The sequence below is a fragment of the Dicentrarchus labrax genome, unplaced genomic scaffold, assembly GCF_905237075.1.
Source record: "Dicentrarchus labrax unplaced genomic scaffold, dlabrax2021, whole genome shotgun sequence".
Lineage (NCBI taxonomy): Eukaryota > Metazoa > Chordata > Actinopteri > Moronidae > Dicentrarchus > Dicentrarchus labrax.
In genome coordinates this window covers 4064265-4088225 of record NW_026136710.1, presented here as the reverse complement: position 1 = coordinate 4088225, position 23961 = coordinate 4064265, and the positions used below count along the sequence as shown (strand labels likewise).

General features: G+C 39.9%; 1 protein-coding gene across 2 annotated transcripts; it reads left to right on the top strand.

The window, feature by feature from the left end:
• The first annotated feature begins 6 nt into the window (after positions 1–6).
• LOC127370636 (homer protein homolog 1) lies at positions 7–23882 on the top strand. Of its 2 annotated transcripts, XR_007886257.1 has the most exons (10): positions 7–652; positions 13184–13340; positions 14985–15116; positions 15207–15299; positions 17601–17743; positions 20412–20571; positions 20674–20784; positions 20865–20945; positions 22277–22977; positions 23074–23882. XR_007886257.1 is itself a non-coding variant. In XM_051412871.1 (9 exons), exons 1-9 carry the CDS (start codon positions 648–650, stop codon positions 22463–22465), a joined length of 1071 nt encoding a protein of 356 aa, XP_051268831.1. In that variant the 5' UTR covers positions 7–647; the 3' UTR covers positions 22466–23882. The 2 variants fall into 2 exon arrangements, 1 of the variants encoding a protein (XP_051268831.1); XM_051412871.1 differs by having other exon boundaries at positions 22277–23882.
• Positions 23883–23961: the final 79 nt, after the last annotated feature.

Below are 23961 nucleotides of genomic sequence, written 5' to 3'. Positions count from 1 at the left end.
ATGAAGCTCCAGCCGTTGGAAGAAGATGTCCACCATCGTAACACCGAGCGGCGTTTAATTTAAAGACGGTGTCCGAGTGGCGGCGGTTGGAAAAAAAAAGAAGCAACCGTTAATGGCGAGGAAGAGCCCCGGAGACTGAAAGTGGGATTTACGGTATTCACCGTCAGCTAGCAGCGAATGGATACAGCCAGCTCATTCAGTGACTGTGCGCTATTTTATTTATTTTTTGTGTTTTAAAAAAAGTTTTAAAAGCTTAAATAACCCCCTTTTTTTTATATATATATATATCCCCCCCTTCCTCCTCCTCCTCCTCCCTCCCGTTCCCGCCGCCTGTCAGAGTTTATCTCTAAAGCTATTAATCCGGGGTTTGTTTTTAAAGCTAACCGCTAACAGTAGTAGCTCAAAAAGGCGTCTGCGTGCTCAGACACGTTTGCTCGGGTGACTACCAACACAGAAAAATGTACCCAAGGACATAAGTTAACAACAACAAGAAGGGGAGAGAGAAGGAGAGAGAGAGAGAGAGAGAAGGAGCCATGACAGGCTGAGGACAGAGAGGAGAGAGCCGAAGCTAGCCCCGTTCACACCGCCCTCCAGAGACCACACAGCGGATCGATATCGACTCCCAAAGGCACCAAGATCCAGCAAAAATGGGGTATGTGGAGTTAGTCACTAACAGTGGAGGTGCAGTGGCTCGCTTTCTGTCTGCAGGTCAGGGTGTGACTGACTTTTGTTGTGTTGGGGTTTTTTTTTTTTAGAGATTTTGAGCAGGAGAAAGTCTGCAGATCTAATTTAGAAGGAGGGATAGGGTTCCCACATGTTCCTGGAAAACAAAAAAAAACACACCTGGAAATTGTAGTTTTCCAGTCATGAAAACACCTGGGATTTGATTGATATATAGCAAAATGTCCTGGATATAATACACGTTGTCCTGGACATTTTAAAGTCAGATTTAGGGGGTTTGCAATGTTAATTTTAAAGTGTGCTAGGTGATTTAAATAATGTAATAGAGCAATGGCCAAGTGTCAGTGACAAGAAAAACACTGATTTTGTTAGAGAAAAAGAAGCCTGTTAAGTATTTATGATTGTTAAAAATAAGAAAAATACATAATAAAGAGAGAATTGTGTAAAAAGGGGTAAATAATCTGCTCAGAATGAATCAAAATCACTTGTTTTACACATACTTCTTGTTACTGAGTTCACTATTTGGATTCATTGTACAGTTTTGAATATAATATCCATAAAATATGTCACTGGGTCAGTTTACTTAATGATATAAAAGAGAATAAGGTTGTCCTACGTAAACCTAGGGGGTTGATTAGCGGAAAACTGAAGTAAACTGGAGTAATTTAATGATCTGTTACGGCCACATTTGAGACTTTTAGGCTTAAAAGGTCCCGTGTGTAACATTTCAGAGGCTCTGCTGGCATAAATATAATATAATATTCATAGGTATGTTTTCTGTAGTGTACAAACACCTGAATATTGCAATTGTTGTGTTTTTATGACCTTAGAATCAGCTGTTGGACCGTGATGTTTCTACCGTAGCCCAGAAGGGACAAACCAAACACTGACTGTAGATAATTTTTCATGAGTTTTAATGGCCACTGTAGTTTCTCCTACACACTTCACAGCCTCGTTCTCATTCTCAGGTCGTCAGATACAGAAAGAAATGTCTAAAGATTTGGAAAGATTTGAAGATTTGTTGATTTCTAATGCTACCTTTAGTTATTTCTATTCAATATGTTACTAATGTGCCATAATAATGTAAAATATCTTTATTTAAGGCCTTTTCCAAGCAAATTTTTTAGATTTTACGATTAAATCAGCATATATATAACACCATGAATATTCCTCTACGTCCACCCACTTTGGTACTAAAGAATATGCTTGGCCCCGGAGATACAACACTATAAACCATATACTGCTGCCCGTCGTTACATCCACTCACAGCCTCCATACACTGACATTTTTAGATTACCGAAGCCAAAAGATTAAGCTGTAAAGAAGCCGGCTACTGTTTGACGGATGGATGGAGAGCAGGTCAAGAGTCAGAGCTCAGACAGTTTGGCACAGTGTGGTTTTATTAATGGGGAAGTAAGACGAAGCATTATTGTTTTGATGGAGCTTTTAAAATAGTGTAATAATAATTTTTTTTGTGCTTTCCTACTTAAATCCCCGCCACAGAATAATGATCTCTCCCCGCACTCGGCTCGTGTAAATGCATGTAGCTGAACCTGCGGATGTATGGTGACTCTCCTGATCAAGGGGCGACCTAGTTCTTACTCCAGATGAAAGCAGATGATGTAGCATGTGATTGGTTTGTTGTCATATTGTGGTTGGGGTGGGGTGAGGTTGAAGAGGAGGAGAGAGGAGAGGGGGGGGGAAGCAAAGCACATCCTCTGTAATTCTCAAGGCCAATGGCTATAATCCAGTCAACAATCAATTCCCCGGACGCCAGAAAGAGAAGCGTGTCCTACGTGTGCACTCACCCTTTAATTAGCACGTCAGACTTCAAGCTCCTCCAACAAGTGCCGGAGCTTCTGTTCTTGTATAATAGATGGTTGTAAACGAGCTGCCCCCTCCTGAAACTTGGCACTCCTGAATAAAAACCGTGTCCAGGCTGCGTTTGTCTGCTTAACTGGTGAGACCAGTAGGTCAGAGTTCGACTTGCAGCCAGCTTGTTTTTGACTGGAAACAGACACATATTCTGGGACGGCGGTGGCGGCGGCGGTGACAGACTGGTGTCACAGGAATTTAGGTTGCAGTTATGAGCGAGCACATGACATGCAGTAGTGAGATAACACATCCCTTGACACCTGTTATGCCCAGACCACGTAAAGCAACAGCTTATTTCTGCCAATTTATTTTTTTTACTGTCAGGAATATCACATTCATATCTTTTTGTGTTCCACGTTATTTGGTGCATAATCGCTCTGCAGACGCCTGTTTTCTTTTACCCTCAGCGAAGCATACTTTTTCTCCCAAAAGCATTATGTTTTTATTTGATCAACAGTAGAGAGGTGCCAGGAAATGAGAGGAGAAAGAGGAGGGACGACCTGCAGCCATTCAATTCAACGTTAAGCAGTCGCTCCTGGAGTTTGCAGAATATTTTGAGCTTGTTGCAGCCTAAAATTGTCTGGTTTTGTAGGAGCTTTTCAAAGAGATTGCATGCATGTTGTGATGTTTTTAGGCTTCTTTTTTTGCAGTGAAATTGCAGGAGAAAGTGAAAATTGCGAATAAAATAGAGGTTTGATGATGTATGGCTCGAGGTTTTAGGCGGGGGGCCGGTATGATCTGCAAAACTAGCAGAAAACGTATACAGATACAGTGCACATTATTCACAGGGATTGGTTGAATTTGCATCAGTCTAAAAGAAACGTTATAGAATTAAATCAACCACACTACGTTTACAAACCTACATATTTCTGTTCTTTATCTTTATCTCAGGAGCTGCGTACAGGAGCTGTTTTTACACAGTTTTCCTGAAAATGAGAGTTGACAATCACGACAGAAAACGTGGTGAAGTCTCGTCCGACAACAGGCTGCTGTCTGCTGTCTCAGAAGTTCAAGAGCAAAATCCCACAATGTGGCTGTTGCTACGACCCTTGTTTACAAACCAACAATTTAAAATTCAGTGCAGAAAGACATAAAAACATTAACTTACCCAACACCATCGTCTTCAGTCTCCTCTCCTTACAACGTGCTTTTATTGAGTAAAACCAAAGAATAAAAGTGAACAAACATCAGTTAATAGAAGCTCGAAGATAACAGTGAGGTTTTAAGAAGAAGATTTTGAGTTGCCAGATGGATGATGTGAAGTTTATTTTGTATTTATGTGATTCACCAGGCATTCATCGCACCATCTGACGCGCCTCGAAGCAGATTTCATACAATGTAGTGCAGATTTTATTGGTCCCATCTCACACAGCGTGACCTGCACTGAACCTGTGAGATCGTTGTTATCACGCCGCGTGTAGGTGCCACTCGCCACTCGTTGGTGTCTCTGAGCCGACTTGTATCACCCACAGTCTTTACAAGAGACACAGGCAGTATGGTTGTGAGATGAGTGTGGATGAAAAGTCTTTTTGTTACCTCTTTTTTTGTTTGTTTGTTTTATTTTGGTATGGCTGAGTAAAGTGGAAATAACATAAGTGGAGCTCTAAAGAGAAAGGTGCCTGGACTATAACGGAAAGAGATGGAGTCGTCCTGTAATGTCCAAAAAGAGCTGAAACCTTTAGTCGATTAATTGATTAGTCTATGGACAAACTAATAAGCAGCTATTTTGATAATAAATTAATCATTTAAGTAATTTCTTAGCACAAAAATGTCAAAATGTCTCTGTATCCAGCCCCTTAAATGTTGAATATTTGCTCTTTTTTCCTCATCTTCTATGACATTAACCTGATCTATCTATCTATCTATCTTTGGGTTTTTGATCGTATGTCGGACAAAATAAGAGCTGACACTATTTGCTGACACTCTACAGACTATAACAGATTAGTAGAGAAACTAAAATGTAGATTAATTCGTTAAATTGCTCGTTAGTGTGCTGTAAAATGTGACGCACAGTTCACATGTTCTCTGCTGGCGTTGTGTGATTATGTAGCGTTCTGCCAGCTCTGTTGGGGTTTCTTAGCACCATGTTTGTCTTTTTTTTTTTATAACTTATTACCATTTTTCTCTTTCACTTCCCCTCATCGGACTTGTTTTATTTTTCCACGGAGGTCTAATAAAATAAAGTGATCTGAAAGAGGCGCACTGTAACCTTTTTATTACACCCAGACGTTGTAAAGGCAGGGAAAAAGACGCTGTGTCAGTGCGTCGCAAAAGATTCAACGTGTTGAGGCAAAAATCTTCTTTACACACACACACACACACACACGCGCACACACACACACACACACAGAAAGCCCTGAGCCTGGTGAATGGCATATGGGTGTTTTTTTTTAAACTGGAGGTTGTGCCTTGCCAAGCCCCTGCTGCCGCTCTCTGTGAGTGGGTTGACCGGCAGGGACGGCGGGATCGGATTGGGGCAAAGGGAGCATGTGTGGCAGGAGAGAGAGAGAGAGAGACGGATGGATGGATGGATGGAGTTTGGAGGATGTTCACAGCTCATGACCAGCCCTTGTGTCACATGGCTGTTGCCATGACGACGCAGCAGCTGAGTTAGTAATACGGTGGTGGTGGCGGCGGCGGCGGCGGTGGTGGAGGGGCGGGCGAGCACAGACTGCAACCAGCCGTGATCTGACACAGCAGAGTTTCTCTCTTTGTTGTTGTAGTTGTATTTTTCTTCTTAAGCAATATAAGAAGATTAATGTTTAATATTTTATAACATTGGATAATAATGCTTTAATTCTTATTGTTAAAGGAGTGTGAAGGGTACTTTTATAGGAAGGCATTGCATTGAGAGTCAAATGAAATATGTGTTAAAGCTGCAACATTTGTCCAATAATCAATTAGTTTATTGACAGAAAAGTATTTGGCAATTATTTTAATAATCCATTAATTATAAGCAGAAAGGCCAAAAAAAATGTGATAGTTCCTGGTTGTTTGGGCAGAAGAAGACCTTTGATGGTGTCTCTTTGGGCTTTAGGAATATCGAGACAGACATTTTTCACTGTTTTCTAACAAAACAAGATTAACCTATAACAAAACTAATCAGAAGATGCTCAGAGACAGAAGATATTGATTGACTGCGACTGTTTTGATAATCGATTTTAAGGAATTTCTTCAGAAGAAAATGCCAAAATTTCACTTGTTCCAGCTCACGCATAAATATTTGTTGTCTTTCTTTGTCTTTTCTTTGATATTATACTAAATATAGTTAGAATTGAATATGTTAATGTGGAGAAATTGCCTTAAAATCTTCTCAAATATGTTTTATATCTTTTATAAATTATATATATTTGTGTTTTTAACTATAATTTGGAAAGAAAAAAGAACAATAAATGGATTTAAACAATAAATTGGGATAATTTGACTAACTGTTACAAGTATTGATCTCCAGCAATCCAAGCTGCTGTGAAGGATAAATGTGGTCTTCATCATCTCGACGTCACGAGTGACTGATCTGCAACAATAGCGTTTCCTGATGAAGAACACACTGTATGTGGTTACCAGATAATCTGAACACATTGCCCTTTCAGTCAGAGACAGTGCGTGTCTTTGTATCCCAGTATGCAAACACTGCTGTCTGTCTCGCTCTCTCTCTGTCTGTCTCTCTGTCTGTCTGTCCTCCTGAATGTTTTTGCTGGTTGTAACTGGGGAACTGCTGATTTGATAACATCTGCGGTCGGATTCCTCTGTCAAAGCACTTGTCATTGAGACTTGAATAGCTCGGTACGTTTTCATTGTGAAACGGGGATTATAGGCTAACAATCGGCACACACTCACAGCGACACACACACCGCCGGGGCAGATTTTGATCTAGGCCACAGTGTCAGACTAATGACACCCTGAAATACAAAACGACCCGCTAAAAGTTGGTCATTGTACCCACTTAAAGAAGATTAATTGAGACTTTGACACTGTTGAAAAGAGTGAAAGTCAGTATGTTTCCCAACATTAAAATCAGAGGAGGGACTCAATGTAGTCAAGTTTCTATATTTGATTCATTTTCACCATTTTAAACATGTTTTATCCATGAAACAATACAAAGTATTTCTCCCTTTTTTGATTTTAACACAATTGACCCATTGCTCTAATGTTCCTCGTAATAGTATTAAATATATGCAAACACGTAGTTTGAATTAAAGCTGCATTAAGCCACCAAACTTGTCAGTCGACTAAACAATAACCAGATAAAACAGTGGCTTCTACAGAGTCAAATATTTAGTTTTTATTAGATTTCAGTCTAACAGGAGCATATATGTGCCGGTCTGCTGGACTAAACTAACTATAAAATATTGATAAAGCACCAAAATGATGCAGATATTTATCCTTTTTACACTCTCTGGAGAATCGATCTGTTTCCTGAAAGACAGTCGGATACCTTTTGAATTGATTTCCACTTAAATGCTGTTTGCACTGAGGTTACTAAAGTTTAAATGTGACAAATATGAAATAAAATGTAGTGATTTAAGGATTTTAACTCTCTGTAACCAAGGTTAAGCAGCACATTATTAACTAACTAAATTTTTTCAGAGGTACAGGTTACATTACTGACAGACACTTGTCACTGCGAGGAAGACAGACCTGGACGTGTTTAAGATCACGTAAGCAGCTCTGTTTTGCTCTTTATTGGATTTGGGGAAGTTCACATTCCAGCACCCCCGAGCCAAACCTGTTATCCAGGTTGCATTCACCAAACACGCCATCAGTCAGTCCTCGTCCGTCATCCTTAAAGCCTTTTCTCCTAAAAGTGAAACATACTGCTTGAAAATACAAACAATAAAGTATAAATCCGACCTCTGTGTTGTTGTTATTGATCCCCGGGCGTTATGTAAGATAAACAACCAAACAGGGTTATGTTAAAATGATTTAAAACAATACTACAAGGACTAACTAGCTCTACTCTGCAACACAAGAACAATGCTGTTTCTGTCTCCTACTGGAGAGGAAGCTGTTATCTATCTATCTATCTATCTATCTGTCTATCTGTCTATCTGTCTGTCTGTCTAAGCACTGCTGCTGATAGTAGGACTGCTGAGGCTCTAGCTCCCCTTACAATCTGGCATAATGAAAACCATTAATTTATAAAAACTCCTCTATTTGTAACTGGGTTTTAATGGTATGTATGGCAAGGAAGCAGGTTTTACTGGTTGTATTAATCATTTTTTAACTCCTATAAAGTTATAAAATTAGTGTAAAATGTTGTTAATCACTATATTATAAATGATCCTGGCCTTTCATGACTGCCATGTGTTTAGCATTTAGCATGAATCAGGAACTCCTTCAATAGATAGACTTTCTCTCAGCGCCCCCAACTCTCACTGACTTCCAGAGTCCCTGAGCCTTTCTTATAGAAGGGGTTTTCAACTCGTGGCGCCAACGTTAGCTTCATTAGTTAGCTACCTACAGCTGATAAAATCTTTACAGTGACAGCAGCGACCAATCAGACATGAGAATCCTCCTCTCGTCTACTTCTGTGTGCAATCCACAACCCAATTACTGTTTATTTCAATGGTAAACCTGCAACTGTTATCATATCACACCGTCAGTCACCAAGTCTTAGTGAATTTAGGAGCCAACCTCCCAAACTCTCCTGTCTTCAACCCTTCTGGTTTTGCATAATATCTCGCCCTGAACGTGTCCTGATAGACGTCACGGAAGAGCTGCTGTAAGCAAATCACATCAGAGGAAATGAAATGTTGAAATGTTGAAACCTCAACATCAAAGACAAATAGTAGGTACGTAGCACATCTGAACTCTGACGCGTTAAATCGAAGCTAAAACTGCCTGTTTGAGCTGCTGTGAATCCCCGAGTAGCACCACCTCACTGATTAACTGTGTCTATCTTTTAAATAACATCTGCCGAAGTCTCCACTCCACTTAATTAACACACTGAGACATGACGAGAGGTTCCCAGAGAGGAACAATCACAGAGCGTCCCGGAGGAGACCCGGGACGATCCGCTCCCAGCAAAGCAATTAAATCTACTTTGCCTGTTTGATAGGCATCTGAGGATCAAAATCTACATTAAATGAGTCATGTGTCAAGATAAAGAGGTGGTTTTATTGTTGGGCCTCTAATGTTGAAGAGAAATCATTCAGTGCTTCTGTGTTTGTCTTTCTTAGTGCTGCTTACTGCCCTGTTGGAGAGCCTTTTGATTTATTTTTGTCCGGTTGTTCGGAGCAACAAAGGGTGTTGAGACGATGTCAATTTAGCAAAATTAGAAGTGGTAGTGTTTTGCATTCTGGATGCCCATTTTTGCATTTCGATACCTGTTTCAGATACGGGTATCAGCACGGTAACCAAAACACTTATAGACATCGGTAATCTGCATAACTTTTGTTTTTTAAGGCACGCGAGCAGCTTGGCTCTAGGAATCCATCTCAACTGTTATCGGTTCGTATGTTTTCTTGCAAGACAAGTCAAAATATTTGCTGTGAAAAAAAGACCCAATCACACTTTGCTGTAATGATGAAATTAGACACTAGTGAGAAGTAAGAAACATTCTGTATATTGACATATAAATGTATATTTTTATTAAAGGTTAGTGCTTCCCAGGTATTGTTTGAATCAGTGTGGGATTACTTGAGTATTTGAAGGTGTACCACAGTTTTCAGCATGCAGAGCTCATGATCAGGACGCTGTTTGCAGACTCTTTTCTGTCAGTAGGCTCAGAAAACAACAGAATAATGAAATTAAAGCAATATTTGTTGCTGCATAGGCTACATATTCTTGTCTTTAATATATTTTTCTTACAATTTTCCTTCTTTTGAGAAAGAGAAAATTACTTTCAAGCAGTCCCACACTTTATTTTGGAGGAAACTAACAAATTGGGACATTTCCAGAAGTCTGTATACATCTCCAGGCAAAAAATCTGCTCTCTTTTTTTTTTGTGTGTGTGTGCGTATTTCCATGAGGATTCAGACCAGTTACAACCAGACAGTTACAGCTTGTTTTTGCTTTTAATCCAAGACCCTGCGAGCTTTTTCATCCATCCATAGCAATATTTGGAATCCGTCCAGAGCCCGCTGATCTCTGTATGTCAGCACAGGTGCTTCCAGGTCACCGTTGGCATCGTTGCTGCTGCTTCTACGTCAGCGTTCGCCCTTCTGCTCTGGCCTGCACACGCTCACACATGCCTCAAATATATAACATCCTGCTGCTTTTCTTTACAGACAAATCATTCGAGGGTGCGACTTTGAGCTGCCTCTGTGCCGGGGGGGAGGAAAGTGGTGTCAAAATGAAATGAGTGACGGTCGACAAACAAATCTGGAAGCGAGCTCTCTCCACGGAATCGACCTGAACCCACATAATCTTGTCAATCAATCGACCTGTTGTTTTGTAATTAGTCTAATCTCCGCTTTGTGATGCACGTTGTTCGGGAGCTGCACCGACATCGGAGAGAGTGGCTTTAACTTGTGTCAACCTCCACGCTTTCGCCTCCGACACACATGGGGGTTGATGGTTGTCCGTGTCTGTGTGGGCTCTGCTGCATTGTTCAGCCCTGTTATTGTAAAAGTAGAAGCATATTAGCATATCTGCCCTTTCTTTCTGCTGCTTTAAAAAAAAAAAAAAAAAAAAAAAAGCCTGATTTTTATCTTAACCGCCCACACACGAGGCAGCAGGTTTCAAGAAGGACGCTCCATCTCCTCCTGCACCCAGGTTATATTCTGGTTTTCTTATCCAACTTTTTACAGCTTTTCTTTTCTATGAGGGATAGAGCTGCACGATATGGTAGAAACATCATATATATGGTTATTATACGATTGTGGAAAAGATTTTTAGATAAGGGCATCTCTGCAGAACTACTGTACTTCATTATAATGGTGTTTTGTTGCAGTTTGGATATTACATTTATGCCATATTTCGATTAATTGTGCAGCCCTGATTAGAGGTGTAACTGATGATTTGATACAATTAACAATACTGGGTTCATGATATGATTTTATAACATTTATTTGGAGTTTGGAGACAAATTATGACTGAAAAAGATTATTTTATGTCTATGTAAAGATACACAAAATATATCTTCTCATATTTGTTACATAAAATTAAAGAATCCTTTTTTATTTCTGAGGTAGTCTAAGTATAAACTAAGGTATACCTCTTTCGACACCACAGCAGAAAGAAAAGTCACACAAAATGTTTCTTTTATTATTATTAACCTGCACACATTGCTGGTATAGAAACAGTCTCTGAACACATTCACATGTATGTAATAATAAAGGCCCCAAGAGGCAAACATTGTCAAAGCCCTGTCAAAATCACTCCAACTCTTTATAATAATAATAATAATAATAATAATAATAATGATATTTTACACAATAAATCACATATTTGGTGACCGTAACATCCTCCAAAACTCATGAAACACCACATACACATCAGCGGTGGCGTATGTATGTGTTTTGCACATGGGAGTGGCAAAATAGCTCAGTAGCGTCCCCTAAACAACTGCCCCAGGGGCACATTTCACTGATAGGTATGAAAATGGCACTTGTATTATGTCAGAATGTAACCCAAACCCAACAAGGAAGTCAGTATTTTTTAATTTAATGGTAATTTTTGGCGATTTACACACATATTTTAACAAACTTCTCCTGGGGAATTAATCTGATCGACCTCAAACGCCATCATGAAGAAAGGTTGTGCTATTTTGTCTCTCCATATCACAAATATCTCCTCGCTAACGTCCAGCCGCTGTCACTAGAGAGGTGTGATTGCCTTCTCTGTCACCACTAATAGAACTTAAACAAGATATTAGTCCTCATGTTGTATATTTTCCTGTCTCACGTTACCCAAACAAACCACAACACGTCTTCTCTAATTCAGCTCCAGACGAAACATCAACCCAACACATTCCCATTTCCAGACAGCGATGCAGCAGCAGAGTAAAAATATAACTTAGGTCGTCTAAATCGTTGCATTACGATTGTTGGTGCTTCTTTATTTTGTAAAGCTTCCTTAAGGCTTTATTTTGTAAATCATAAATCATTTTTAATGACTCTGCCTTCATCACCCGCTGACTGCAAAGGTTCATTAACTCCAAGTAATGAAGCGATCGTGACATTAAGGATTATTTGTGTTTTGGAACATTGCAGAGAGTCTACATTACGAAGCAAATTTTAATATTTGCAGATTTATTTGATTTGATTCCTCCTGCCAAGTGTTAATTGAATATTTTTTACTATCTGCCTTTGTGTGCCACATGAGGAGAGGAAGACTGTGTCCATGTGCTTGTATGTGTTCATTTCTACAGTGTTTTTCCTCGTCCTGTCACTGGTAGAGCAGCAACACAGCAGACCAGTGAATAATGGATGTGCTGGGATCTGGCAAGCTGTTTCTCACCTTCCTCTTCCTCATCACGTTCCCTCAGTGCTTCCACTTCTTTTCACTGGAAAGGACAGCGTTTGATATTTCATGTGGCGCTTTATTCACACGTTGTGTCTCTTTAACGAGTGTCAGCAGATTGTTCGGAGGATGTGAGGAATGAAGAGCACTTTATTGATCCTTAACTTAATGAACTTTGGCCTGAACACACCTGAATGTTTTTAGAATCGGTGCGACTCTAGCGATGGCAAACGCCCCAGAGGATGAACCCTAATGACTTTGTGGTTTTAGTGAAATATCTCCACAACTGTTGGACGGATTCTCACAAAATGTGACCTTCACGTTCCCCTGAGGATGAACTGTAATAACTTTGGTGATCCACTGACTTCTAATCTGGCGTCTAGTCATTGATTTCTGACCGAATATCTGCAAACTAATGACATTGGCATCAGCCTTGTGTTTAGTGCATAGACTGTACAATTAAAAATGGATGTAGAAGTTTCTGAAGAGCTGTGTCGTCGGCTCTGGACGTGGCAGTCCTGTTTGACAAAAATAGGCCATTACGTGGAGCTGAGACGGGCTGTGCCGCACCCGCCTGTCACTCAAAGCGTCCATAGCCTTAATTATGCTCAACTTTAAGCCTTAATATAATTTAAACAGGTGAGTTTTATACAAATTCACCCTCCGTACCGTCGTCATAAACAGGAAATGTAGCTATAGGGACCAAAACCATTTTTTGTACCAGGCTGTAAACTTGTTTATTTCTGCTGTAAAGTTTTAATATGAGGCCTTATGGAGATTGACTCACTCCTGGAGCCAGCCTCTAGTGGCCGTTAGAGGAACTGCAGTGTTTGTTACTTTGCTGTTGGCTTCATTTACCAGTCCACGGAGGTTGCAGTTTGGTCTAGTGTTCATTTGTACTCGTTAAACTACCGTGATGAACAAGTTAAACATTACACCTGCTGTCTTTGAGCAATTATCTTAAAGCACCAGTGCGCCTCACAGAGCCGTTAGCATGACTTGTGTTTTTTTGTCCTTTGGCATCAATCTTTGTCAACTTGAACGCAATAATTTTCTTTGTTGTTTTGTCTATTTTGGTGAAACCAAAGCTTGTTTTTCCTCCTCACAGGCTGGTATTCAGTTACACGCTGCATATTTAAGGCAACCTCAGAGTTTGAGGCCTTTTTTTAACCAAATACCGATGGCTCAATCTCCTCCAACGTTTCTTCCTTTCTCTCCACAGAGAGCAGCCCATCTTCAGCACACGGGCCCACGTCTTCCAGATCGACCCAAACACCAAGAAGAACTGGGTTCCCACCAGTAAACACGCTGTCACCGTCTCCTACTTCTACGACAGTACCAGGAATGTATATCGAATCATCAGTCTGGATGGATCCAAGGTGTGTGTGTGTGTGGCAGTCCTTCGTAACCTTTCCTGTGCCACGACTACAGCTTCAGTCTTAATATTCAGTATGTAACATTTGTTTAACGGTCTGTTAGAGCCTCATTTCAATCAATAGGAACTTAGGATTGTAATATACCACTTGCAAACAACTCGTATGTGCAGATAAATTCATAAAGAACAATATCTTTGTTTATATATTGTAAATATGTAGGATTTTGTGAGTACGTCCCACCCCGACTCTCAGCTTGCCAGGCTTTGTTTGCCTCGGCCTGGCCTCTCTGTGCTGGAGCAGTGAAGGGGCGGTCGGGTCTGTCATATCTGTGTGGCAGTGATTATTTTAGTCTTGAGAGGGGTGCAGGGGTGGAGTTAGCATAGTTATGTAAGAGCCTCTCTGGGTGGCTACCGCTGTTGTTGAACCAGCAAGTTTTCAGCTGGAAATAGCAGCGATTGGGCGGGCTGGTGCTGGAGGACGTGATTATACAGACAACAACAATAAGTCAGAGGGAAAGAAAACAGACGCAGGCCACACAGTGACAAATCTCTCTGGTGGTTCAGAAATGAGACAAACTTGTAGGTTTGGCCCCATTACACTACAGTTAATACATAAACAGCTCTGTGAATTCGTTACAGGTGCAGTTGGTAAAGCGTACCTCTGGGTTTGGGTCCTGGAGTTCACTGCTGTACAGTATTTACAAGCTGACTTCCAAATCATGAGTCACAGTTTCAGCTGCATTTTCAAGTATTTTTTTTTACTGCCAATTAAAGGCTAAAACAGGCCCTTATTATTTTCTATGTATAACCCCGCAGGCAACTAGACACGCAGCGACCTTGTGATGCTTCCTGACTGTGTTAGAGGCGGCACTTAATGTGTGTTATATGACGCACTGCGGCGCCGGTGTGTTTTGGTCGTACGACGCACCAAGTCGCCGCTCCCTTTATAACAGTAACGTTTAAGTTTGTGAGGAAATTAAATACTGTGTACACTTGTACATCACTGAAGCAAGTTCAGAAGTGAAATCATTACATGTAAACAAAGATATTTTCAATGGGTGTTGATTTACTCTTCAAAGACCAAAACATTCTCAACTCAAGGTCCACTTACTCGCGTCTCTAGAGCTTTCGACTGCTGTTTCCTCAAGAGTGAAAAGTCTTAGAGGTGATCAGAATCATGGAAAAGCTTCAACATCAACAGTTTCATGGCAAATACAACAAAAGTAAATCTGATGAGAACTGTGTCATGTGGTCGAAGACTTTTTAAAAAAAGGAAGTAAGTGGACCTTGAGTTAAGATCTCTGTTTGAAGGAGAAGAATAAACTGATTATTTGAGGCATCTTAACAGTAAATCTTCCATTTTTCCTCGCAACCACCTGCGCTCGCCTCTCTCCCAGCTCTGCCTGCGAGTCCTCCCACACCGATCAATAACATGACAGTCAGTTGGACTCACTTCAGTAACTCCTCATTGACTGCTTCCTGTTTACCAAACAATGTGAACACAAATCCACGTCCATCCAAAACACACACACACACACACACACAGTCGGTTCCCAGTAGATATCAGACTTCCAGCTGCTCACTTGCAGCTGTAACCTGTTTCCTGAATCAGTGAAGCTTTAACAGACAATGTATTTATTCTCCACAGGCCATCATCAACAGCACCATCACCCCCAACATGACGTTCACCAAGACGTCGCAGAAGTTTGGCCAGTGGGCCGACAGCCGGGCGAACACCGTGTACGGCCTCGGCTTCTCGTCGGAGAGCAACCTGGCCAAGGTGAGAGCGCGGGACTGAAGACCCACAAAGAGAGACTGAGTTTATCTCCTCTCTTTAAACCAAACTGTCTTTTTTTTTCAATCTTTTTAGTTTGCAGATAAGTTTGCGGAGTTCAAAGAGGCAGCGAGGTTAGCAAAGGAGAAGTCTCAGGAGAAGATGGAGCTCACCAGCACTCCCTCTCAGGTAACACTATCCCCGCTAATGCATCCTTGCATACGCTGCACACCTGGATCTGTCTTTGAAGACGTGAGCTTAGCTATTTGGACGGATAGCTTATATATGAACATTTTCTGGATTTAGGAATAAAGCAAGTTGGCTAGAAATATGTAAATACATTACTTATAAAACTTTGTTATTCCACAGCTCACATTGATAGACAACTGTCTATAAATTCCTGCTGTTTTTTTCTGCTACAGGAATCAAAAGTGCACATTAGTCTTTAGACCTGAACTATTCATAGCTAGCTTATATTCTTCTGCTAAATGACTGCTGTTTGTATATATGTCTATATAGTGTACATAACAACCCTAATTCTAAATCTAATTGTTTTCTTGATATCTTTTATCTTTCTTTATTTTCTTATTCAATGTGTATTTCTTTTTTGTTCTTATCTGCTATCTTCTATCTGGAGCTGCTGTAACAAGTGAATTTCCACAGTGTGGGATCAATAAAGTCTATCATATCATCAGCATAGAAAAGTAACTTTAGCATAGATTCCTGCTGTTTTTCCTGCTGCACGAGTTAAAAGCATAGCAGGCCTTTTCATTCTGGATGTTTGCCATCAAACTATACCAGACACTGGATGATCTCCATCTCCTCATAAACTCTCAGTCATTCTGGTTTAATATGTTTTACAGTGTATTCTCCATTCAGAATCAAGATTAAAATGTTAATAAGGTTGGTAACAAACCCCCAGGAATGACATTAATGTAATCCCTGTACGACGGCTCCTGTAGCTCGAGTACTTCGTTATAATAAGTTGTTTAATGTTTCACTCAGCTCACGTTCAGCCACTAAGCTAACACCTTGTGGCTTGTTCTCCTCTCCTTAATGATTCCTCCTCAGGGCGCCGCTGTAAAAAGGAATGTGTTATCAGTCAACAAACCTGTTAAAAAGAAGGTAAAAAGAAGTGGAAAGAATCATTTTCATGACTCCGGTGGCCCCGTTTTTTCCCAGTCTTACCCTCCAGTTAATGATGCAGACCTCCCCTAAAAACCTTCCCCTGCAGCCAACAGTGAGAGCACAATGATGTATAAAGCCCAGACTCATCACCTATTGTCATTGTTTTTGTTACTCCGGTCTTTCTTTTTTCGGGAGCAACCCACGTCATCAGTCTTTAACAACCTCGTCTATCATCCTAATGTCAGACTAACGACCAGAGGAACCTGTGAAGTTCCCACATAAACCTTCCACAGACGACCCTCCAGCTCTCCTCTCGTGCTCTCAAAAAGTAACAGTCAGCTATGAGATATTTTATAACGTACGAGGGACACAGTGTCTTCAGAAGAGTCCCAGTTCTAAGAAATCACTTAAATCGGCAGCTCAGACCCAAAAAGCAGAGAAACAGAGAAAACGTCCTGTGATTTGAATCTAGTTTTGTGTCTAGTGGTTAGTTTTCAGAGCGTCTTCGGCTACATCTCAGCAGAAAAGTTAATTTTTGAGAGCACGGAGTCATTAAAACTTTATTACTTTGTTCTGTTTCATAATCCAAATTTAAAGGAAAAGTTCAGCCGTTTGGGGGGAAAGTGCTTATTCGCCGTCTCGCTGGTCAGATCGATATCACTCTCATATCTGTACATTTAAACATGTGGCTACAGCTAGCAGCCCATTAGCTCAGCATAAAGCCCATAGACTGACAGGTTTAGAATTGGATGTAGGTTTTTCCACATATAAGGAATTTTCCTTGTTGGTGAATAACAATAAATATAGTATGAGAAAGCCTACGTGTCACTCAACGCAGCCACGCCCTTAATTATGCATAACTTTAAGCCTTTATATAATTTATACGGGTGAGTTATATAAAAAAAAAATATCTGTGCAGTTGTACAAATTCGCAAAATTTAGCCATAGAGACAAAAAACGTTCTCGTACGAGGTTGTAAACACGTTTATTTCTGCTGTAAAATCAGCCTCTAGTGGCTGTTAGAGGAACTACAGTTTGTGTTATTTCCGTGGAGGGTTTCAGCTTGAGAAAGACTTGAAAACGAGGGGAAAATAAAAGATGTTCAAAGAAACCGAATTCTCGCTGACTAGCTGTTTCCTCCTGTTTACATTCTTTATGCTAAGCTAAGCTAACTCTCTTCTGGTTGTAGCTTCACAGTTCGCGTACGGACACGAGAGTGGTGTCGATCTTCTCGTTTAACTCTCGGCATATAAACGAATAAACTTTATTTTTTCCCCCAAAAATGTTGAACTGTTTCATTATAATAAAATTAATTTAATTTTTAATTAAAAAATATTTCTTTGTGTTTCACTGTCCAATCAGGAGTCAGCGCCAGGTGATCTACAGTCACCTTTGACCTCGGAGAGCATCAACGGTACCGACGACGAGAGGGTCACACCAGACACGCCTCAGCACACCGAAGCCAGAGCAGAGCCTTCCCAGAATGCACTGCCCTTCTCACACAGGTAAAGCAGAGCACTTAGAGGCTCAAATATCGTCTCGTTTTCTTTCTGTTAAATAGCTTTTTAATAGTTTAACGCATCCTGATCATTAAATCATCACGTTCGGTGTTAACGAGTCCGTTAGCGACTCTCCGGAGAGCTGATTTAAAATGAAATTGGCACAGCGCAGCACAGATCGCTGCAGCTCGTGTCGATTCATTCATTCATTCATTATTGATCTGGTCCCTCAGGCCTCTGGACAGCAGTGAAGCATTACAGTAACACACTACGCATGCTTCCTATTAATTATAAACCGCTCAATGAGTGGAGGTGGGTCGTGTCAGCCGTGCTTTAGGGGACGTTAATGCAGCAGAAACACTAAAATACATAAAACTGTATAAATTAATTATAAAATTATCTTTTATTGTACAAATAACCACAACACTGTCCTCCTGTTGGGTTTTATTTCATGTTTTACATCAAATGTTGAGGAACATTTGTGTTCTAGTGTCCAAACATTCACAGTCAGTGTTAAAGGAGGTAATTTACCTGCTCCTTAGCTCCACCTACAACATTAAAGTACCATTAACGTGTTTCTACAGTAGCCCAGAACGGACAAATCAAACACCGGCTCGTAGTATCCTACTCAGTGGATTCTTTACAGCTCCGGTTTTAAACTAAGACTTCTGCCCTTTCACACGGTGAATTTCAGCTTCTTCTTCCTCCTGGACGAAGGTTTATATTCCCAATATTTAGAATAAAGAGTATAAAAAGAGCTTCGTTCCAGCAGCGATCAGTCAGATCAATAACCCGGCACAGAGATATTCTTGGTTTTATCTGCATTTTTATCTTAGTAATTTCATTATTGATCTTTTATCACGTTTATATCATGTTTATCTGAGTTGTTTATATATACTATATACAAATAAAGTCACCTTAAACCTTGATATTCAGGTGATTACACACTAATGAAAACACTGGACCTTTTTTTAATAGATCAATAACAATAATCCATTAATAATAACACTAACATGGAGCTTTTAAAGGACCAGTGTGAAGGATTTAATGACATTTAACTGTGAAGTTGCAGATAATTGAACACCACTCGCGTCTGTATTTGACGACCTGGGAGTGAGAACAGGGCTGTGAAGTTCTTCCAATAGATCCTCCTGAATGTTCCACACTGGAGTATTTTATTACATTACTACTCTGAATACCTTCCTCCAGCTCTGATCTGAAGTCAGTGAGTTCGTTTTGGTGCGCGAGCGGTATTCGTTACAGTAAACAGCCTCAGCACGCGGGAGGATTCTGGGTAGACGACGACAGATCTGACACCTGAGAGGCGACAGCACCTCATTCTCGGAAAGCCTCACGCAACACGAAGTCTGTGTTCAGCTCGAAGTTACAGGAACTGGAGTTGTTTTTCAGCCTCGACGTGACGACAGTTCACTGAAAACTGGTTTCTGCTGGTTCTCTGTGAACTGATGTTTACGGGCATTCATTCAGCTTTTTGTCCGCAGACACAATAGACGAAGGATCGAGTTATAAACCAAAAAAATACACAAGATTAAACTGACAGAAGCTTCAACTTCTGCTGACGAGATAAGAAGCTTTCTGGTCAGCAGCTGCAGATATAAACACAATAGAAAAGAAAATACACATCATAGAATAAGTTACATGTATATAAAGCTTATGTGTATATATATTAATATAAATATAACTGCACAGGTCAAAAGGTATATACAGCAGTGTTATTTAAAGCTAATAAAGGTTATAAATGTTGTTTCTCAGCCAACAAAAGGTGAAATGTTCAAAAGCTGAACCTGATAAGATTCAGTCGGATTCAATAATTGGATTTAAATCATTAATATAATTTAATCTTTACATTTTCAAGCAATTTCATGACACTTTAAAGTCCAAATGATTAATTAATTAATTAATTAATTAATTAATTGTGCAATGAAGAAAATATTTGGCAGATCAATCAATAATGAAGGTAACTTGGTTGCAGCCTGATGTAACTCTGTAACTACACTCACTCAAGCACGGTGCGACTGTACTGCCACTTTCTACTGATACTCTTAACTCAGCTTAAAGTTGCTATTTGTTACATAATAAAACAATATATGATAAATGATACGATGCAGTATTTCACTTTTAATCTAACTGTAATATATAAAGTATCTACAATCGACTCCTCGGGCTACATTTTAACTTTAGTACATTTTGAATTCTGGACTCTTACTCGTAAATTAGGTATCTTTACATAATAATGTTTCTACTTTTACAGGTTTCCCACAAATCCTGGAAAACCTTGAGACATGGAAACACCTTATAAAATTGATTTAAAATGAATAATTGATGTTTTCAGCCCCTCGCTCAGATCTCCTACCTCTCAGACACGCACAGCAACTTTAATTGTTTTAATAATTAATCTTCTAGGAAGTGAAAGTGTTTGTTCACTTTCTAGAAGATGACTTTTGTGACTTTTCTGTAAAATATAATGAATTCAACCTGATTTGAACTGTTACTTACTGTAGACGGTTAGAGGAAAACTGTAATGTAACTCATTAAAAAAGGGAGGAATAAAACTTAATGTGTGACCTGTCCTGTAAAAACTGCCACAATCAACACACAATAAAGTTCAGGATCTGAATATTTCGTCCTCTGCTGTCTCTTCCTCTCGTCTCAGTTCATCCAACATCAACAAGCACTGGGAGGCGGAGCTGGCGGCGCTCAAGGGGAACAACGCCAAGCTGACGGCGGCTCTGCTCGAGTCCACGGCCAACGTCAAACAGTGGAAGCAGCAGCTGGCGGCCTATCAGGAAGAAGCCGAGAGGCTACACAAACGGGTGTGAACTCGTATAAACGTCCTGATCCACGTTGTGAGGCGGTTTGTGTGCGTGTGCGAAGGCTTACCGGGGTTTTTTTTTTTTGTGGCGTTTGCGTTCCAGGTGACGGAGTTGGAGTGCGTGAGCGGCCAGACGACGGTGATCAAATCCCAAAAGACAGAGCTCAACCAAACGATAGAGGAGCTGGAGTCGGCGTTGAAGGCGAAGGAGGAGGTACGAGGAGTTTGAGAAGTTTCACACACAAACGTCTTATTTTAATTTTTATTATTGACTGTTTATGTTTTTACCTGCAGGAGTTGGAGAGACTGAAAGCAGAGGTGGAGAGCGCCAATGAGTTCCAGTCTCAGAAAGACACTCTGACACTGAAACTACAGGTGAGTAACGGTAAAAGTACTCTATTACACGGTAATGTTCAGTGTTTAAGATGTTAAAGTATTAAAAATAAAAATACTCAACGCAGAAAAATGTTCCCCGTTATACAAATAAATTAAAGTTCACATTTTGTGAAGCTGAAACTGTGAAAGTATAATTTAATGGTTGAATGATGGAATTCAGTTTATCTTTTTAATGTCAGTAAATTTGATTAAAAATGTATTTAACATGATGAAGTGCTGAGGATGAACTCAGAGAGACTTAAAGCTGCAGTTATTTAACTTTTATAAAGAATAACTTTCTGTCATATTTGCTGAAACCTTCATTATATTCTGACAGAAGAACACGAGACAGATAATGTGAGAATAAATCAGCTTCCTCTGGCTCCTCCTAGAGCTCCTGACGGGATTTACAACAACCCATCAAACCTGGAGGCTTCAGGAGACTCAACAACAAACTTTCTTACATGTTTATAAAAGTTACTTACTGCAGCTTTAAGTCTAGTGTGAAGACTCAAGATTGATTGATTGATTGATTGATTGATTGATTAATAGATGATCTGTCTGAATGAATTCTGCTGCACTGATTGAGAAACAATTTTACTTCATTTTAAGGATTCACAATAATTATCAGGGCAGATAACTTATCGATCGATAATGGGAATTGTGTTTTATTATCTATTATAATAATAATATAATTCAATTATAGCCGATACATGATGGCTTTATGTCCGATTAAAGCTTAAGTTCGTTTTTTTTAAAGAACTTTACTTGAAAAAATTAGTTAAATTTTGATCAATAATTGTTGTTTGTTGTTAACAATCGTGATGAGTTAGATTTGGTTAAATCAGAGCTGTTGAATATTAAATCTTTTCCTCACGAGAACCCCTTTCTAACCCTCCAGTGTGTAAAAACTTCAGGTTATGAACTTCTATTTAAAATACAAAAATGTGAAGTTATTGTTTATCTTACTGGCTGAAAGAAAACATCCTTATTGTGCATCTGTATCAACCAGAGTTCGAGAGCCACTGCACAAACATAGAAAAACAAACTTAGCAACTAGAACCAGATTGTCGCTGTGTGACTTTATGATACTCAAAAAATAAATTTTCAGAAAGAAAGTAAAAAAAACTAAAAGAATTCATATTAAACTTTTTCCATCTTTTCAGAAATATTTAGAAAGAAAATTAAAAATATGATAAATAACCATTTCTTTCTCTTTAACCTCTAACTAGATGTTTCTCCTTCCAGCTGCAGAACGGGGAACCTCGTCTCGCGCCGACACACCGAGTCTCTCGTTCTAAGCGTTTTTATTTGTGGTTTTTCTGTTTCAGGACTCGGAGTCGAGGAACGAGACGTTGGAGGCTCAGCTGAGCGACCTGGAGCGGCGTCTGGAGAGCAGCCAGCACGAGAGGGAAGACTTCCGCAAGAGCCTGCGCTCGCTGCTGGAGCTGCTGGACAGCAAGATCTTCGAGCTGACGGAGCTGAGGGACACGCTCGCCAAACTCCTCGAGGGCAGCTAGAGAGACGAAGATCACCACCATCATCATCATCATCATCATCATCACCACCACGGACGCTCAGAAGAAAGAAAGAAAGAAAAAAATCACCTGCATGTTGGTACTCGCACCGTCACAGACACGTTAAACTTGAATTCTTTCTCTTTCTAAAGAGTTTACACACGACTTTATGCATTCACACGCACACACACACACACACACACACACACGCTGCGGTACGGTAACACGTTTACAAACCAGCCGGGTGAAGACGAGGCTTCGCTTGGACCATGCCTTCCCCTCCGCTCCACTCTGGAATCTCCTCTCACGTTAAAAAAAACTCTTGAATGTCGTTTTCCGTTTGACGGGACGTTGACTATTTTTTATTTTTTGCTCCTTCAATCATTTTAAATTCGTTCGTTTCGAAGCTTCGGGTTCATTTTAATCTCTTCCTCGCGTCATCGTCAGCCAAAAAACAGACGTTTCCTGCACTCTGAGAGAGAAAATGTTCCTCCTGTGACGGAGAATCCAACGAGGTGAGGACTTTATATTCTTCTACAATATGTGAGCAATACAAAAAATGAAAAGGGAGCGTCAGAGGGTAAATGAACACTTTCCACTCTCACTTTCAGGTAACTTTACTCTCCGATATGTTTCCACCACGAGCGAGAGGCGGCGGTCTTTCTTTCTATAACACTTTTTAAAAACATAGTGCACTTGTAAAAATGGAGTTTGTGTGTATGAGTGATTTATTTCCTCCTCTTTTTTCTGTTTCTGTTGCGAGTTGAAGTGCAATGATTGAATCCTGTTTGTTTATTTATTACTTAAAAACTGTTACAGAGAAATTGTACAAAAAAAAAGAAGCTAAAAGATTCTTTTTTTATTTACTTTTGTTTTTCACTTTTTGTTTTAAATCGTTCGTGAGTGTCGAGGTTTTTTGTTTGTGGAAAAACTGGCAATATTTTTGAACTATTTATCCGAGGGAACGGAAACATAACGGCGGTCGCAGGTTGGAATCTTTTTCTCTTTTATTGTTTTTGCCAAATAACGTTTTGTTCGTGTACAGATTCTGACTCATGCTGATGTTGCCTTTGGTACAGAGATGCATCAACAGTAGCGGACTGAGCGGTACTTTTTATTTTGTGGGATTTTACTGTTGCCAAAAACAAATATTCAGCGACGTTACGAGGAACACCTGAAGAACACTATTTAAATAAATAAAAAAGGGCTTTGTTGTTTAGTTCGGGTACTTTTTTTTGGGGGGGAGAGACTTGAATGACTTTATCACGTTTGAAAATGATGAATTATTGCAGCTTGAAAAAGGGAAAAAACAAACGTTTGAATAAAGAGTTTTAAATGTTGATTATATCACAATGCTTAAAAAAAAAACACACACAAATTGTAATTTTGAGTTTATAGTAAAACAAAATCAAATGAAAAATCATGAAGTTGTGTCTCTTTTTTCCCCCAGTCTGGTGTTCAGATACAGCAGGTAAACATTAAAAACAAGGTTTATTCTG

Coding starts and splice junctions, on each gene's coding strand:
- LOC127370636 (XM_051412871.1), top strand. Junction 15,117..15,206: donor CGGAGAGCAACCTGGCCAAG/GTGAGAGCGCGG, acceptor CAATCTTTTTAG/TTTGCAGATAAGTTTGCGGA. Junction 20,946..22,276: donor CTCTGACACTGAAACTACAG/GTGAGTAACGGT, acceptor TTTCTGTTTCAG/GACTCGGAGTCGAGGAACGA.